This window comes from Hydra vulgaris, chromosome 04 (assembly GCF_038396675.1).
Source record: "Hydra vulgaris chromosome 04, alternate assembly HydraT2T_AEP".
Lineage (NCBI taxonomy): Eukaryota > Metazoa > Cnidaria > Hydrozoa > Anthoathecata > Hydridae > Hydra > Hydra vulgaris.
In genome coordinates this window covers 15997415-16017500 of record NC_088923.1, presented here as the reverse complement: position 1 = coordinate 16017500, position 20086 = coordinate 15997415, and the positions used below count along the sequence as shown (strand labels likewise).

Here is a 20086-nt window from a genome sequence, read left to right as displayed (position 1 = left end):
ATATATATATATATATATATATATATATATATATATATATATATATATGATGATGATAAATTCCATCGTGACGGAATCACCGATTTGAGCATATTTTTCACATTTATGTTATAAAAATAAAATAACTGTAATGTGCATATTGTTATTCTATATGATGTGTCACACATTTAAAATGGAAACAAATGTTTCAGAATCGACTTCACATCCATTCCACATGATGCTACTTATATCACTGACACCAAACTTCTTAGAAGCTAAAAAAGTATAATTTTAAATTAAATAGTTCAACTATTTTTTTTGGCATATGTAATATTTTGAATATTATGAACTGTGAAGAACTTGAAGATTCATATAAAAAAATGAAGATTAAATAAACAAAGAATGTGCATTTAAAAATAAGCTTACCATTAGTTAAAAAATCTGCAATATTGCTTTTACTACAATATAAAATAAAATAGTCAATAGAGCTTCTCCTTTCTGAGCATATTATTTGAGTAGTGCTAAATTGTCACACAGACAATTTGCACTACTCAAATAATATGCTCAAAACTCTTTACTTTGCACTAGTTCAATAAAGCTTCTCATTTATGAGCATATTATTTGAGTAGTGCTTAATTGTCATACAGAGTTTTGACTTGGAACTGGTTCAGCTTGGAACTGCTTTCCAGTTAAAAATCTTAATCAAAGCAATCATCATCATGTATTCTTATGATGCAAAGTATGCATATTGCTTTGCAAACATCTTATCACTTATCACTTATCACTTATCTTATCTTTATCACTTCAATAATTTGCAACGAATGCAAGTTGCTGATCATTAGCACGTCTCTTTTGTCTTTCCATTTAGCAATCACCGCACCCTCTTCTGCTTATAACGTCTCCCTGTTTTTTTTTATGTTTCTCCATTTAATTTTTTAAAATGCTTTTCCGGGCATAATAATGCTTGTTGCTGTTCGAGGAAAAAAATTCAATTCAGTTTTTTTTATTAGTTGCGGTTCCTCATTTACAACTTTTTCCATTCGCATTCATTTAAAAAAAGGTTGTTAATTTTGAATGGCACACTATAAAATCACTCACAAACATTCTACTGAATCCTCTTCCTTTGTTTAACATTCTATATGATGTGTCACACTATTTGTCACACATTGGCCTGAAATACTTCTAATACTAAAAAACTATAAATATATAATAATCATATAATAATAATATAATAATATGCGTGACAGAATCACCAATTTATGGACATAAATTGGTGATTCCATCACAAATATTATTATATTAATATTATATGATTATTATGTATTTATAGTTTTTTTCAATCATTTGTCGTAAGCCACTAATTTCGTTGGTCTTTTTGGATAACTTTTGACATGAAACAAAATTAAATAACTTACCAGCAAAAACAATCAAAAAATAAACTTACAGCACTAAATAATTCAATAGGTATGAATACTTATGTCGTATTTAAAATTGCACTTTTTATGTTATATACTAAATATAACCAAACATAATAACTTAGCATCTTAATTATCATCACAGAATCATTCTTAATTATCATGTTTACACATACTAATTTTTTCATAGCAATAAAAAATAAACACGTCAGAGTATGAAAACAAAGTTTAGTAATATGCTTGGGGTATGAATAATTTTGTTGCATACTGTATATATAAAATTTTATTGTTTTAATCCTATCACAATAAAAAACTGCCTTCATACTTCCGTACATTGAATTTAAATAATAAAATGCCATTATAAAAACCTGCTCAAAACCACTCAAGTTAATCACTATGCACAATCTTAAATAAAAAAACATTAAACTTAAAAAAATAAATAAAAATAATAAAATGTATATGTTGTATAGTATATAGAGCATATAGTTGTAAATGTTGTATAGTATATAAAGCAGATAGTTGAATTGGATCTTAAAAATCCTTCAAAAAAAAAAAAAATGAAAAGATACAAAAGGAATTATAGCTGAGTTATTAAGAAAATGAGCAACTGCAATTGGACAGTTTGTCAGCCAACTACATAGCAAAGACAATATTGCAATGCGTGTTTGTGAACTTGATCCTCCCTAAAATATATTGATAAACAAAAACCAATTATTTTATACTTTTTTTCAATTAGAAAAAAAAAAAAATTAAAGATCTATTTTGTTTCAAATTTAAGTTTTTTTTATTTGATATGTATACATACATACATACATACATACATACATACATACATACATACATACATACATACATACATATATATATATATATATATATATATATATATATATATATATATATAATATATATATATATATATATATATACATATACATATATAAACCTTTGAAAAAATTTATTCACACAATAATACTTCATTATTTTGTATTATCTTTATGTAACTACTTATTATTTAGGAAAAATTACGTTTAATTTAAAAGTTTAATTAATAAAAGGTAAAAAATAATGAAGAAATAATAGGCTTAAAATATAATGTTGAAGTTTCCACCAATATGTTACAAATTCAATTAAAGTTAATATCAATCAATCTAATTTATTTTTCAACAAAACAACATGTTTCTTACATTTAAAAGTATATTTGAACATTGTTGCAGAAGGGAGACTGGTTGATAACCTAAATTAAATTAAAAAAACTATTACTAAAAATACATATATTAAAAAATAATATAATAATAAAAATTTCAAGTCAACAAGAAAAATAAGAAAAAATATTGTTAAAACCAATCATAAAGAATTACCTACTCCTGTAGCTAATTGAACACGAAGAAGTTGTTCTTTAAGATCTTTGTTTCTAAAAAGTGCATGAGACAGAGCCATAGCTGCACACCAATTTGAGAAACTATCATTACTAGAAAAATGTTTTAAAGAAATCTTATGGCTTTAATAAAACAATGAAAACTTCATTTTTGTTACAAAAAAAAACTTGAATAATGTAACAAAATATAAAAAAAGTTATATAATTAAAAAAAAAATTAGTAATGAAAAAATTTAATTCCTAATAATTCCTGAAAAAAAAACACCTGAACAAACCACCACACAAAAGTTGACCTGCTGTCACATGATTAGCTAAAACAAGGAAATTAAAAATACATAAAAAAAAGAGTTAATGTATGCAGTATGTTGTCAGAGACAGTACTGATGTAAAAGGCTGCGTTTTCATAGTATCTTTAAATTTTTGAATAGTAAAAGACCTTGTTTCTAAAAAGAACCATTACTAGCAATTGCAATCCCAGGGTCCCAGAATCCTGAAATCTTAGCCTTTTTTATAATCCCAAAATCCCGGGATTGTCTAATATCAATCCAAGGATTCCCTATAAGATTGAACAAAACAAAGTGTAATGAAAGTATGTATAAAAACAACAGCAGTATCAATAAAAACAACAGCAGTATCAATAAAAACAACAGCAGTATCAATAAAAACAACAACAGTATCAATAAAAACAACAGAAGTATCAATAAAAACAAAAGCAGTATCAATAAAATGATTTAAAAATAGTATAATATTGCAGAAAATAATTGTACTTTCAGTTATACAATAAAAAAGTTATTGAAAAGGTTTGATTAAAAAAAAAAAAAAGTGAATATCTTCTCAATACATCATGTTGGTTAGTTATTCTGTTCTGTTCTGTAATTTTGCAGAATAAACTGTACTCAAACTGAAAAAAAAGTAACATTCTTAACATTAAAAGTTAAATAAGCGTGATGTATGTGGATTTTACAATTAAGGTAAGCTGTTTGGAAATATTTTCTATGGGATGAGGAAAGCCAGACAGCGATGTTTAAATTGCCAAACTGCAAGAAGATTTTAAAATTGGAGGTGGTTCAACAAAAGGACTTCATATACACATTTTGTCAGTGCATGATGTGAAATTCGAAATTTTAACTCAACCTAATATTGCCGAAGAGAGTGGATCAGATTAACCACTAAAAAATGAAAGGGAAGATAAAACACTTCATGATACATTTGTTTGCCTAATGGCCTCTAAAGGACTTTCATTTAATATAATTTGTTCTTCAACAGATTTATGTACAGCTCTAACTGCTATGGTATTCAGAAATCTGCTAATGTCAGTAAACAAAATTTGTAATCATGTAGTAGAGTACAGCAATATTAGGTTTAGTTTATCAAATTGTTTAGCGTGCAAGAAAACGGAATTTGGGGTAGGAGAGAGATTTTCTTTGTTTTTTGACAAATGATGTATATTTACTATAAATGATGTTCTTAATAAAAAGAAAGAGTTTGATGCAAATTTAAAAATGAATTTAAAAATGAATTTTCTAACAGTTATTCATTCGAGAATGACAAACTTAAGGAAGATTTACTGGTTTAAAATCATAAAAATGTAAGACCTAAAATTGAACTAAATAAATTCCATTATTGGCCAGTCATAAAAAAATTGATACAAATATTTATACGATCACCTACCAAGAACGACATCTTACAAAAGCATATTAAGGCTGAGTTTGAAAAATAACCGTTTTTAATAATGGACTGCAAAATCCAGTGGAGCAGCCTTCTGTTAATGCTTAAACTATTTTACAAAGTAAAAAACTATATACAAAAATCATTAATTGATATTTACTTAGTCCAAGATAATTCTATAGCTCTGTCACATGATGAAGTATAAGCTCTGTCACATGATGAAGTGACAATATTATTAAAGATTATTATAACTTAAGCTTTCATTGTATCTATGGTTGACGCACTTTTTTGCCGAGATTCTAATCTATTTACAGCTATTAATTTTATGCTTATAAAATTAAAAGATGCTGACAATTAAACAAGCAAAGGAATGTGTGCAGCTGTAATGGTTTGTATGCATGAACACCAAACTGATGTGGGTAGACTTCTGCAATATTTGCGTAATGGTCGAAGATCCGTTGAATGATGAAATAATTACATTGCCTTTTTTATTTAAATGTTAAAAACTTTTGGTAGAAATTCTGGAAAGATTAAATGTTTCTAATCCTGCTCTAGTAAGAGCGTCAGTTAATTCTGATACGCTGAATTTGATTAAGGAACCTAAAATGGTACCTGAGTCTGTAAGTAATCCTTTAAGTATTGAAGAGGAGTGTGTTATTATAGAAGGACAATTACTGATGACATGAGACATTGTTATCAAAAATTCAAAAAGAAATGACATTACTTGAAAATGGTGGTACACCTGGCAATTATTTAGAAAAAACTTATTCATTTCTAATGACCTTAAAACTGACAAGTGATAAGGCTGACTGGGCATTTTCTTCCGCATTTTTTAAAATGGCTCCAACTTTAGACAAAAAATATTCTACAGAAGGAAATATGAGTAAGATAGCAGCAATCACTGACTACATGGATTTAGTAAAATGTATGTAGTAGAAGGCATGTAGATTAGTCTTTATGTAGTAGACATAGATAAATTCTAACTGATGAAACATTCCCCTGCTGTTGTTTTAACTTGGTTAAAAATTTTTCTCATGGTATCACTTTGATCAAGTTGCAAACAAACAATACAAAACTTTTAAAAAAACTTTTAAAAAAACTTTAAAAAAAACTTTTAAAAAAACTTTTAAAAAAACTTTAAAAAAAACTTAAAGCATTCAAAATATTTTTACTCACTTGAGGAGATTGAAGACGATAAGTTTTTCGGAAGAAAAAAAAATTAATTTTAAATTAGATCACAGCTCTTTAATAAGAATTTCTACAGTTTTATGACATTTCTTTTATTACTTTTTTTTCCCTTTATTTTAAAGTCAACTGTTTTCTTACAAAAGAAGAACTTTTTTTTCTCAATGTTTTTAATTACATTTAAAGTTAATCTGATTGTTATTTATTTAAAATTATTATTTTTTGTTATTTATTCAAAGTTATTATTTGTTGTTATTTATTTAAAATTACTACTATTATTTTAATCAAAAGACAATCAAAATTGATTTTCCAAATTATTCTGTAATTACCACAATCTGATGCTAATTTTCCATTTTTATTTAAACTTAAAGTCGATCTATAATTCAACCCCCTAAAACTAAGGGGTTATGATTTTTAAATGGCTACCATTTCTAAATACCATATGATTTTTGGATGAAATTTGAATTTTATTAAACAACATTAGTTTAATTTAGAATGGCATAATGCTTCCCTTCAGATGGCAATGACTTCTCATCAACTTTTTCTTTTTTGATCATTAAATCAGTTAAAAATATATATCACAATATATGCATTGAACTGTAAAATCAATGCTTGATTAATTTAAGGTGATGCATTTTAATTAATATGCTTTGAATCGTGAACGTTTATTTTGACATTTTTTTGTAAATGTTTTGAAGCATAAAAATTTTATTTTATATTTTACTTTTAAGTCAAGCTTGTAATCTGTAAGTGAAAAATTCAACTTCTGCTATAGCAAACTAGCTACAAAAAACTTTAATGCTAAATTGTTTTTTGCAAAATAATTTAGCAGATATTTAATTAAATAATGTGAAGATGCTCTCAGCTAACTTTTTTCGCCACACATTATTTGACCTCACTAGTCAAGGAATACATTTCAGAGTAACAATATTTAAATAAAGGAGAAGCTTCCTACCAAAACAGCCTTCCTCTGTGGGAAGATATATAATGGCAGTGTATATAATATAGTGTATATATAATGGTATACATAACAGAGACAAAAAAAAAAAAAAAAAATAAATAAAAAAGATTATTCAATCAAAAAATAATATAAGAACTGTTATTTTTAAGTACATAAAAAAAATTTACAAAATCCACATTTCTAATTTACTTTTATCACAACATTTATTAAAACATTACCTTCTGCAACACCAGAAGGAAGTAAAGTTGATATCACTCTGGACTGCCCAGTAGGATTCTTGTATAGATAACACTTAAGAAATATAACTGTTATTTCAAAAATTATATTTAACAAATTTTATAAAAATTCTATTTATATTAATATTAATTTTAAATCTTGCTAAATAAAAATCATACTGAACAATATCAATTTTAATAAATGTTTCTATTGATGATGCGTTTTGAATTTATTAAAATAAACATGTCGAAAATAATTTCAAAATTTTTTTTTTAAACCATGAATATTTTTGTTTCTTTTCATTTATATATTTTCATACTATATTTATACTATAACATATATAGAACATTTGCATATATATATTTACAAACTTTTTTCACCAACCTAAATATGTACAATTTTTTTTGCAAAAAGAAGAAAATAATGAAGCAAAATAAAAAAAACTTATCGCTGTTCCAAACCCTCACTTGATGTAGCATCCCTTGCAAAAAACTTATCGCTTTCCAAACCCTCACTTGATGTAGCAGCAAATCCCTTGCAAAAAACTTATCGCTGTTTCAAACCCTCACTTGATGTAGCATCCCTTGCAAAAAACTTATCGCTGTTCCAAACCCTCACTTGATGTAGCAGCAAATCCCTTGCAAAAAACTTATCGCTGTTTTAAACCCTCACTTGATGTAGCAGCAAATCCCTTGCAAAAAACTTATTGCTGTTCCAATGCAAACCCTCACTTAATGTAGCAGCAAATCCCTTGCAAAAAAATTATCGCTGTTCCAATGCAAACCCTCACTTGATGTAGCAGCAAATCCCTTGCATGTTTATTCTATATCAATCAATGTATATACTGAAGCCCTGACAGACCCCTTATATATTTGTATATGAATAAATAAATAAATAGAGGGTGAAAAAAATATTTTGGCGCCTTGATAAAATTTTTTGTCTAAAGCAAGGAGTTAGATAAGGTTTAATTCTTTCACTTCATCTCTATAACATCTACACAGAAGCTCTCTTGAAACCATTAAAAGTCAAGGCATTGTCAGCACATCTATATATGGTATCTTTATTAAAAGAATATGTAGATGATATTATACTTTTAAGTTCCCAAAAAGCTTATAAAAATGTGCAGTGTTCACAGTGGTTTAAATTGCATTAAATTAAATGCCAAAAAGACTTTTTGATTTCAGGTAAAGCACATATACAAAGCCATACAACAACTATTTCCAGTATTAAAAAATTTTCAAAATAAACTTAAACATTTGAGGCTTACATGGGATACCAAACATTCAATTTTTGGATCACTCAGTTGTTCAAATGTGGATGAAAAAATCTTTAAATTTAAAGCTTTTGCACAAACTCTTATTCAGTCTAAAATCTAGCCTGCTCACCCAAGTCTGAAATCCGACCTGCTCACCCAAGTTCCAGTAGTGCCTACTTAAACTTATGGTATGGAGCTATGTGAGAATATTTTTTCAGACATTATTTTTTCATAACTAAATAACCTGTTATTTCAACATTCTTTTATTTTCAATATCCAGGAACTATGCGACAGTCTGTCATTAAATTTTAATAATTTAATACAAAACAAAAAGAAGGTGAAAATAGTACTTTCCAACAGTAAAATTCCCCCAGATGTTGATAAAGCTTTAAAATTTGCAGTAGAGTGCTGGAATGCAAAAGAGTAAAGAGACATTTTTAAATAAATTCTTGAAGAAAGAATTAGTAAGTGAAAATCATTGTAAAATACTTTCTCATTTTTTTTACCTTGTAAATATTATTACAAAAATTTATATATTTACAAATAATGTTTGAATTTATTAAAATAAGCATGTCGAAAATAATTTCAAATTTTTTTTTTAAACCATGAATAACTTTGTTTCTTTTCATTTATATATTTTCATACTATATTTATACTATACAAATATAGAACATTTGCATATATATATTTACAAACTTTTTTCACCAACCTAAATATGTACAATTTTTTTTAGGGTGTTTAACGAATTTGAATGATAAAAATAATAAAATAAATTTTAAATTTGGTAATGTATTTTAATACAATTTTTTTGAAAAAGGTTGAAAATAGTACTTTTTCGAAAACAATACTTCTAAACAATGTCAATGATTGCTTAGCGGAAAAAAGCACATGCATGATTTGTTCTTTACTAAAACATTTTTAAAATTGTACACTAAATAAATTTGAGAAAATTAAAAAAAAAAGTGTTTTTAAGTTATTATAGTTTTTATTATAAATTAATATACACCTATTCTTACTCAAAATAAAAATTAAAAAAAAAATATATATATATATATACTTATATATATATCAGGGGCTATATATATAAGTATATATATACTATATATATAAGTATATATAAGTATAAGGGGCTATATATATAAGTATATATATATATTATTATATACATACATATATATATATATATATATATATATATATATATATATATATATATATATATATATATATATATACTTATATATATATCCAGACCATCAAGTAAATAGGGGAAAATTTTTCAGCAATCCCACAAATCTTTTTTATATGTTTCTGTCATACTCTTATACTTATACTTATATATACTACTCTTTAAATTTTAATTCTAAATAAACTGCTTTAATTAGTGTTACGAAATGACATCATACATTGGTATCTCAGTGGTTTGGTTTAAAATTGTCTCAGTAGACCGGTTTAAAATTTGTGCAGCACAACTTAGTTGAATAACTTTTAAAAAGTCAAAAAAGGAATTTATAGGAATTTCTTAATTCTTTCTTTTTAATTACTTACCATGGTTTTTCTTTTTGCAAATAAAATATTACAATACATTTTCTTTTTATAGTTTTACTCTTCATTTTTTCATTCTTCGTTTTTTATTAATTACACAATCAATATATTATCAATAATTTGATATTAGTAATGCTTGCTTCAAATATATTCAAGTGACATAATAAACTGTAGAAACATTTATTAAGGTTTTTGGTTTCGCAACAGACTATTTTTTTAATTTTCTTCAGCTTTTTTCTGTCTTGTTCTCAAAAATTCTTTTAAATAATTATCTCTACAATTATCTCAGTTAATCTTGTTTTTTATAACTTTATAAAGAATAATTTACCCAATACAAGCCTGTTAAATTAATGTTATAGTTGTTTTAATAGAAACAAGTGCTTTTTATTCAGCAGGTAACACTAATTAATTTAAGTATATTGAATGATTAAAGTTTTTTGATCAAATGTTATTGACTTAAACGACACTTAAACTAAATAGTAAAACAAATTACTTTCAAAATCAGTAGTTTTAAACAATTTTGTAATATTAGTTTAATATCAGTTTACAATAATAAAAGTTATAGATTGTTGACATTGTATGTAGTTATTATTATTTTTAATAATAACTATGTCAACAATCTATAAATTTTTAACTGAGCTAATCCTTTTCGGTTGCAGAGTAGTTTAGGTTCATTCTTTATAGCATCGAAAAAATTTTTTTTGTTCAAATACCTTCAACTAGTTTTACTGCTTCTATTAAGAATACTAAAAGAACAAATAAAATTAAAACCGCATTAGCACCACAACTGAAAATTAGTATTAGTATTGATAATCAACATGTGGAACATGAGAAATCAATCTACAAGACAAAGACATAAACGGAGAAAGGCAGAAAAGGAAGGATATCTCACTTGACATAGTTATACCATTTTCAAAAAATGAACAGATTTTAAGTGAACCTCAACCTGACTTTGCAACCACTAAAATTAGCCCAACATGTTTAAGTCAGATTTCAAATGCTGGGTTTATTAATGACATTGGAAACTTTGTCAGTACAACTATTGATGATATAACTATAAAAAATCTGTTAGAATTACCATGGAAACCATCAACTCACTACAAAATGTCGCATTCAGTTCACATTAAGAAAAATAATTGAGAATAGCATTACTTAATCATTCTCATCTGGAAAAATACGAATAGTTAGTATATTCGGATAGAGGGGCTGCAAATATTGGGAATTATTTTCATACCACCAGACTGCAGGATCTCACAAACAAGTTGCACTTCAGAAGTTAGTTAAGCAACCATTACAGGTGTTTGCTAAACTATTTGGCAAGGACAAAGCTGTTGAAGCAAGAAGGTGTTTTGTAAAAAACTATAATAAACTAGCCATGTATATTGTAAACGGAGGAAACACTTAAAGGCTTCAACAGATTTTAGAAAATCGTCAGCAATTGACACCTATTGTTGATACAATTATATTTTTAGGAAGACAAAATATTCCTTTTATAGGCCACAGAGATGATGGCAGCTTATTAGACATAGACGATTACGATTTTAATGTGATGACAAATAAAGGCAATTTTCAAGAGTTGCTATAATTTAGAGTAAACTGTGGCAATTTAAATTTAGAAAATCATTTAAAAACAGCTAGAGCTTCTGCAATATACATTAGCAAAACTACACAAAATGCTTTAATGGAATGCTGCGGAGAAGAAATATGTGAACAAATTGTGAGTCGTGTTAGAGAATCAAATTAATATGCTATTATGTTTAGAGAAACAACTGATGCATCACATTAATCACAAATGAAGACCACAATGGAAAAAACGGCAGAGTCACATTTTTATAATTTTTCAGTTATGGCCCTTGGGTAATAAAGCATTGAAAAATGCTTCTTTTAAGCCAAGTTTCAAATGAAAAAGCCGACATAGTCTATGGTAAAATGGAATAAGAAAATATGGTATACAATGGAAAAAACAGCAGTGTCCACCAGTGACAAGGAAAGAAAAGGCAGGGTCCATATAATAACGTTATATGTGACTCTGCCGTTTTGATTTCCATTGTGATCTTTATATATTTAATTATTTCATAATTATTATTTGCTACACTTAATGGCTTTTTTATTTTAAATTAATACTTTTTGAGCACGTAAACACCTATGCCTCCGCCTTTTTTATTGCTTCCTCGTGGTTGGCTAATTAGTTTGTAATTTGCCAAACTATAATTAGAATTCAACTCTAGAGGACATTCTGAATCATGCCAAGTCTCAGACAGAGATATGACGTCGAACGTGTAATTTATAATAGATAGAAATTCTTTAAACTTTTCAAAATTTTGCCGCATGCTTCTTATGTTTAAGTGTAATATAGAAAGTAAATTTAAATCTTTTTTGATTTTAAATTCATAAGGATCAAAATAGGGTGTTTTTATTAAGCTCATTTGAGTTCCAGTACACAAGCTCATTTGAGTAACCAGTACACAAAGAATCTATACTAAAACAAAATGGCTGACTACGATGCTACACCTATTGTTACAGACAAGCCAAAAAAGAGAAAGAAAAATGGCAGTAAGAAAGACATAGCAAAGAAACAGAGGTTGTCATCTCATGTAACTGGCCCTGACTGTAAATGTATAAGACTTAAATGCTTTCAAACAGTCAAAGAAGAGAATAGAGCCTTGCTCCTCGAGTCATTCAATGCATTACCAACAAAGGATGCTCAGGTGAGTTCTTCTTTTAAGTTTTAATTTAAACTCTTTAAATATAGTTCTAGACTATTTTTTTATTTATAATACTAGCTCTAGATTTAGGTCTAGACCTAGATTCATAATTTTAATGCACCGGTTATTCCACCATGAACATGTTGATTAAATAAGACAAAGAGTTTCTCATTCTCATTTTCATTCAAATTTAGTTAGGTCTAGAATAGCTAGACCTGTACATCTGAATCATAACCATGGTAGACATCTGGTTGTATTACTGTGTTATGATACCCAAGGCTGGTATTGTATGTTTAATAGGCATTTTTAACTTAGTTTTTTAGTGGGGTGGACCCAATATCACAGTTCATTGTTCTATTTGAACGCAGCATACAAATTTATTAATTCTAACAAAGTAGGTAGGCTTATATATTTTTAAATTTTATAAAAATGCTTGTGTTTCCAAAGATGTGTGACCGGTTGCGTTAATAATCTTATATTGCTTTTTTTTTACAGGATTCCTATCTTGCTTCACTGATCACAGTCGCGGAGATTAGCTGAAAAAGACCTCGAAAGGAAGAGCCTAAAAGTGCAAACAGTCACAGCTATCACTATAAAGTATTCCTGAAGAGTACAGATGATGTTGACCCAGATTCATTTGCCTATGTTTGCTTTCAAGCCTTCATCTCCATCTTTGGAATTAAGAAAGGGAGACTTGAGACTATCAAGAGAAGTCTTGCTACTACAGGTAATTTATACTATTAGCAATAGTTTTTTGTCTCAGTTTGTGGAATAAAAAAGCTATTTTTTCTTATCATAGTTAATGTAAAAAAAATGCACATTTTTCTATAATCCTTTCTTGTCTATATATTAATATTTTTCAATATTTAAAAAGAAATGTTGAAATTCATAAAGAGTGCTGTTATTCTCTGAACATGTATTTTTATAACTTTTTTTAAATTTTTTTTTAATTTTTTTTACTCACCCCAGGCCTGCCTCCTGTTGATGGACGAGGAAAGCATGGCAGTCATCACAAAATATCTGATGAACTGCGGCAGAGAATAAGAGACCACATCTCTTCGTTTAGGGGTCGGCAGTCTCATTACTCACAAGAGAAGACGAGACGGCTGTACCTGCCAGAAGAACTCAGCATCTCCAAGATGTTTGATTTATATCAAGAGAAGTGGCCAGGAGATAGTTTAGTGTATGAGCCATATAGGCTTATATTCAACAAAGATTTTAACATTGGCTTTGGGTACCCAAGAACCGACACTTGCTCAGCCTGCAACCAGTTCTTGGCAAAAATAGAAATTGCTACAAAGACTCTTGAATCAGACCCAACAAATGAAGTCCTCATAAGGGACCTGAAGCAGTTAAAATTTCAAAAAGATCTCCACCAGCGAAAGGCTGACACATTCTACCGGAGAAAAAGAGACGCTAAGCGAAGGGCCAAGATTACACCTCATCTTAAGGCCTTTACGTTTGACTACCAAAAAAATGTCAACCTACCCAACAAGTCCACCAATGACTTTTACTACAACAGAAAGCTCACATACCAATCATTTAACATTCACCAACTATCAACTGATGATGTTTTTCTTTACTGCTATGATGAGACTGTCGCTAGGAAAGGTTCAGATGAGGTGGCTTCTTTCCTGTATGACCACATCACAACCAAGGTCAGCGAAGAGGTTACTCACCTTGAACTATTCTGCGATTCCTGCTCAGGACAGAATAAGAACTTTACCCTGATTCGGTTTTTAGATTATATGGTGCACCATAGAAAAAGGTTTACCTCAGTGACAGTGACATTCCCTGAGCGCGGACATTCTTATATGGAGTGTGACAGGGACATGGGTCCAGTAAATACAAAGTCTAGTGCTAGTGTTCCAGAAGACTGGATAAAAATATTTAGTGAAGCACGAAAACATCCTACACCATTTAACGTGACTGATGTTAAACAGGATCTGGTCAAAAACTTCTCCGGCTTTCTAAGGCCATTGTATAAGAAAGGCTGCCCATTCCCCACGCGCCCCATTCGGGAAATGGTTTTTAACAAGGATGAAGGTCCAGGGACCGTTTGTCACAGAGACTCATGGAACGGTATTTTCTTGAAAACAAACATCATTGTTCCAACGAGAAAAAACAATTTTTCAGTATGCACAGCAGTGCCAGTAGCTTTGTATGAAGACAGACTGGCTATATCAGCTGCAAAGTACAAAGACCTCCAAGTCCTCAAAAAATTTACCACCAATGAGGCATTCTATGATGCTCTGCCGTATGACGATAAAGTTGAAGATGAGGGTCAAGACCAGTGAATGTTCATGCATTTTTTATTTTTTTATTTGTTTAAAATAAAAAAATTTTAAAGTTTAATGGTTTTATATAGTTATTTCTTATGTGTTACAATAAAAAAACAGGCAAAGTCCTAATCAACGGAAAAAACAGCAGAGTCCAATCTAAACACATTTTGAAAAAACAAAATTTTCCATGAGCTAACATGATTTTCAGAATATTTATTTGTTAAAATTTGATGCTTAAATGGATGACCTTCCCTTAAAAATTAAAAGAATTGACAGTTTCTCACATAATTTGTAATAAAAAGGTTTCAAACCTTTAATTTAGGTTTTCTCAAAATGTGAAAAATGTGACTCTGCTGTTTTTTCCATTGTGCTCTTCAAATGACAACAATATTGCGCTATTTGATGCCTGATTGATCAGTTCGAGAAGATTTTGTTGGATTTGTTGATTTGCATGATCAAAATCATCAAATTAAAAGTAATGCATCCATTTACAATGAATTTATTCTTGACAGCAAAGTTATTGGTCAATTGGTTATAAACATATTGGAAAAAAAGTTACACCTTTCTTTAGAAAAAGGTGTCGGTGTGAAAACAGATGGTTGTAGTGCTATGCTGTCATTGCAAAAAGGAGTGGTAGTTGAAATTCAACAAGTTGCATCAAATGCTGTTTGGTGTTCATGTTATAATTATCCTTTAAATTTAACTTTATCCAAGAGTTAGAATGTACAAGCAATAAGAAATTGTTTGGGGGTTATTAGCAAAGTTGTTGCTTTTTTCAATGCTTCTGCAAAACGAATATTTATTATTAAAAAAATGCTAAATTCACAACATCTTCTACTCTGCAAAACACGATGGGTTAAAAGCATGATGCTTTGCTGACGTTTAGTGTTAAGCTTCCATAAATAACTGATGCACTGGACAATATACCTAAATGGAATGACAGAACATCTTCATCAAAAGCAAGAATTTTATTATTATCAATTAGAGAATGTGATTTTATTGTGTCTTTAGGCTGTGCAGTACATGTATTCTCCTTAACAAACAGTCTCAGTTGTTTCAAAAAAAAAAAGTTTAGATTTACATAAAGCAAAAAATTGCATTAAAGACCTGTTAATTGTTTAAAAACATTTAAAAAAAAAATGTGAAGAAATGTTTAAAGAAATTTTTAGAGCCGCAGAAAAAACAATAACTGAAAAAGATGGTAGTTTTACCTACAAAAGAATAGTACAACGACAGACATGTAATGAAAATATACCTTCAGATACAATGGAAGAACATTACAGGGAATCAATTTGCATCCCTCTACATTTTTCTAATGACAATTTACAATGTCTTCAAATCAATGCTTTGATGCCAAAAAATATTATTACACTGAACCATAAAGATATTGTTGAAACTCTTTCTGCAATCAGCAGTGTCTATGGCATCATTCTTGGACTTAGTATCCAAAACTTACCTGCACCTGAATTTACATCGGAAGTTGAACAAATGTAGTGCAAATGTATAAGGATGAAAGATGAGGGAGGAATCACATCACTACCTACTGATCTTTCTATTGTTTTTGATCTGTGTGACCAGGTGCAATATCCAATCACTCACAATTTTTTTCAAATTATCAAGCCATGTTCTGTAAGTGTCAGTGCTGAATGTATCAGTGTTGTCCTGTAAGTGCCAGTGTTGAATATAGCTTCTCAATCTTGTGAAAAATTAGTTGAGAACAAGAATGACAGAAAACAGACTAGTCAGATTGGCCTTACTTAATGTGCGTAGAGAAATTCCAGTAAATGTTGAAAACATGATCAAGGGTTTTAAGAAGTCGAGAAATTGTAAACTAGTGTATGCTTTTTTTATAAAAGACTACAAATACTAAATACAAAAAAATGTTTTTCCAAATCATGTAAGGAGGGGGACAATCGCCTTCCCCCAATGGATCCGCCCTTGATATATATATATATATATATATATATATATATATATATATATATATATATATATATATATATATATATATATATATATACAAATATATATATATATATATACAAATATATATATATACAAAAATATATATATATACATATATACATACATATATAGATACATACATATACATATATATACATATATATATATATATATACACATAAACATACATACATATTATTATACATATGTATATATAAAAAAATTGTATGTATATAACACATTTGAAATTAAATGATATTAAAGTAACAAAATAAAAATATACTTGGAAACAATAAAGGACTGCACATCGAAGAGAAAATGGTTGCTTGTCACTTATCATTGACATCAATAAAACAACAATAGCAGGTCTAAAAAAGTAATAAATAATCTTATATAGTTATTTTTTTTAAATAATTGCCTATAACAGGCCTTGTTACGAGATTTCGCTGCGTAACGAAAACGCTTAATGGATTTCTAAGTAACTCAACTCAGCAAATATATTTTGCATTGTTAGAAGTTATATTGCGTCACTAGCATCTTTTCAAGTACCGCATTGTAATTTTATTAACGCGTTAAAAATCATACAAACAGTTTTTTTTTTCTCACTATAACAAAAAGTTACAAATAAAATCTAAGCTCTTATTTGAAAAATCATTTTTATTATTTTTTTCAAATATGAACTAAATTTTATTTTGAAAAAAATATTTTTTTCATAAAACGTGAAATAATATTTCTTTATTTTCTTAAAATTTTACAGTTGATTTTTGGTTATTTTATTAACTGTTAATAAATTTTTTCTTATTCATTTTGTGAGCCCTTTTTAATAATGTTTTTAAACAATAAAGAGTTTTTTTTTGTTATTTATCAGTTACCGATAACATATTTGTGATCATAATTTATTTTCATAAATTAAACGAACGTCATTAAAACTTTACGTTATTGAACTAACAATAAACAAAATATCTTATTAATAAAATATTAATAAACCGTGCATTTTTTAAACTATTATGACAAAAAATAATTTTTATACTTAAAAATAATTTATATATTTAATTACTTAATATATAACTTAAAACACTTTATTTTTTTTAACTAATTTTTAACAACAACAAAAAAAATTATTAAACAAAAAATTTCTTTAACAAAAAATCTATTAGTTTACGATTGCGGTTAAATGCTTTTACTTACAACTTTATTTCTTCTGACTAAACGTCACGTTAACGACATCAAAAGATAATTTAAATATTCTAAAAGATAAAAGTTTTTGCGTAGCGCAAAACTGCTGAACGCGTAGGCAAATTGCCTTTTTGCAAGCAAAATGCAAGCTGCGTAACGCTTCTTAACAAGGCCTGCTATAAAAATCTGTGTATATGTATACATACATTTCATTTATTTATATAGACACATAATTGTATTTATAAATTTACAAATATAGTTTGTTTAACTAAAAAACTTATTACAAAAGAACACATACTTTGGAGGCGTGTAAGGAGCATCGACAACTGAAAAAAAAGCTTGGTTAGTTTGATTTCCCCGAATAATCTCCGCCACAGTATTAACGGTCTATTATTGCAAAATACCAAATTCTTATTACATCATTGTTTAGAACTGTTTTAAAAAATCAATACAATCAAAATATAAACATCAAAATGGCTGCTTCTAAACATTTTTTAAATCAAAATGGCTGCTTTTTAACATTTTTTAAATAAAAACCTCTGTAAGTATTTCTGCAGGAATACCAGTTTTCATTAAAAGATCACATAATATTTTTAACAAATCTAAATTTGAAAATAAATTATAATTTGAAAACAAATATTAAAAATAAGTAAATAAAAATTTTTTTTTAGTAAATAATAAAACTTATACAATTTAAGTAAAAATATACTTCTAATAAAAAATAATGCACAACAAAAACATAAGAAATGAAATAGCGCAAACACAGTACAAATAACTTACTGCAATGATAAATCACTTTTTGTGAGCTTTGTGTTGATTGAGGAGGGTTATTTGGGGATACTAATGTGCGAATTAACTAAAAAATTAATGTTTTTAATTCATTAACTTATTTCTCATTGATTTTTTATTTTAATAATTCGAAATTATTTACTACTAATATTTTAAACTTTTTTAATTTTTTTTTAAATTAAACTCTAATGCTAATGAATTTATGGTTTCATGTTTCACTTTGTTTTGATAATGTTGGTTACAATATTTTTATCATTATCATTTATAACTTTATCATTATCATTTATAACTTTATTATTATCATTTATAACTTTATCACTCTTTACTTATCTAATGGCAAAAATAAGCATAGATATTATCACCTGTAACATTAGTAAAACATTTTTTACTTTAAGCTCACTCCAAGTTCTTCCTTCTGAAAAAAGTAATCAGCATTATTTCATTTTTTCAGCCAAACAAATAAAAGTTTATTACCTAACAGTCATTAATTAACATAATTAACTTCAAAAAAATTAATTAACATAATTAACTTCAAAAAAAATTAATTAACATAATTAACTTCAAAAAAATAATTAGCATAATTAACTTCAAAAAAATTAATTAACATAATTAACTTCAAAAAAAATCTTTTTGGTCAACTAAAAAATAAGTTTTTAGTATACTTTCAAGTTAACTTTAGCATAATGAAAGAAAAAAATTACCTTCAGTATAATCAGAGAAGTCAAAAAAAGGCACCAACCTTGGAATATAACTAATTAAAAAAAAAAAAATCAAGCTAAACAAAGATTTAAGATAAACTCTTGAAAGATTAAAGTTAAAGAACTCTTAAATTTTTTATTTCTAAAACAAATTAAGAATAACTCTTAAAAGATTTCTAAAACAAAAATAATTTAAGACAAGTTCTGATAAAAAGCAGAAGAATGATAAATTAGCAATTCTACAGTTGTTGAAAAGTTATTGAGTCATTTTAGGATGAGCATAATCTTGAAAACACAAATAAAATTTATTCATAGGCAATGATGTTTTTACATGTTTTATTCACTAATTCAAACAAATCAAAATGAAAATACTTGCCAAAAGTATCAAATGAAAAGATACTACAATTCCTAAAATAAAGGAATTTTTTGATTTCAGTATATTAATGGGTTATGTTCGTAAAGTTAGACAAAGCAAAAATTGATCAATTTTTCACCGCCTTCATAAATTATAAGAATTAAAAATTTTTTTTTTGGACTTTATAATCACTTTTTTATTTTCAAAGAATAAATTTCAGATATTTTTAATTCAGAACAAATTTGCATTTCTCAAAGATAGCACAAAAGTTTGCGATTAAAAATCAACACACAGCACGAACTCATTAATAGAGAGCTTGATTATTGAGCTATTGCTGTGATAATAAAAAATAAATATAATAAAAATACTTAGTAGTATGCTGAACTTTTATTTTAAACTTAATTAAAAGTTGATTGTATACCATAGTTTAAAAAATAAATTAATATCAACAAAATAAACTGTATAGACAACACCCAAACATAAATATCATTAAAAAAAAACAAAAAACATAACA

At 27.3% G+C, this 20086-nt stretch overlaps 1 protein-coding gene across 1 annotated transcript in view; it reads right to left on the bottom strand.

Annotated features, from left to right (window-relative positions):
• Positions 1-20086, bottom strand: part of LOC100213056 (general vesicular transport factor p115) — a 92333-nt gene that overhangs the window by 22033 nt on the left and 50214 nt on the right. The window contains exons 9-19 of the mRNA XM_065795583.1: positions 19221-19270; positions 18882-18934; positions 18511-18586; positions 18268-18332; positions 18029-18117; positions 16838-16922; positions 6805-6877; positions 3038-3083; positions 2756-2865; positions 2582-2631; positions 1964-2077 (exon numbers count right to left, since the gene is read on the bottom strand). Of these exons, the coding sequence (XP_065651655.1) occupies positions 1964-2077; positions 2582-2631; positions 2756-2865; positions 3038-3083; positions 6805-6877; positions 16838-16922; positions 18029-18117; positions 18268-18332; positions 18511-18586; positions 18882-18934; positions 19221-19270 (811 nt within the window). The remainder of the gene's footprint in view (positions 1-1963; positions 2078-2581; positions 2632-2755; positions 2866-3037; positions 3084-6804; positions 6878-16837; positions 16923-18028; positions 18118-18267; positions 18333-18510; positions 18587-18881; positions 18935-19220; positions 19271-20086) is intronic.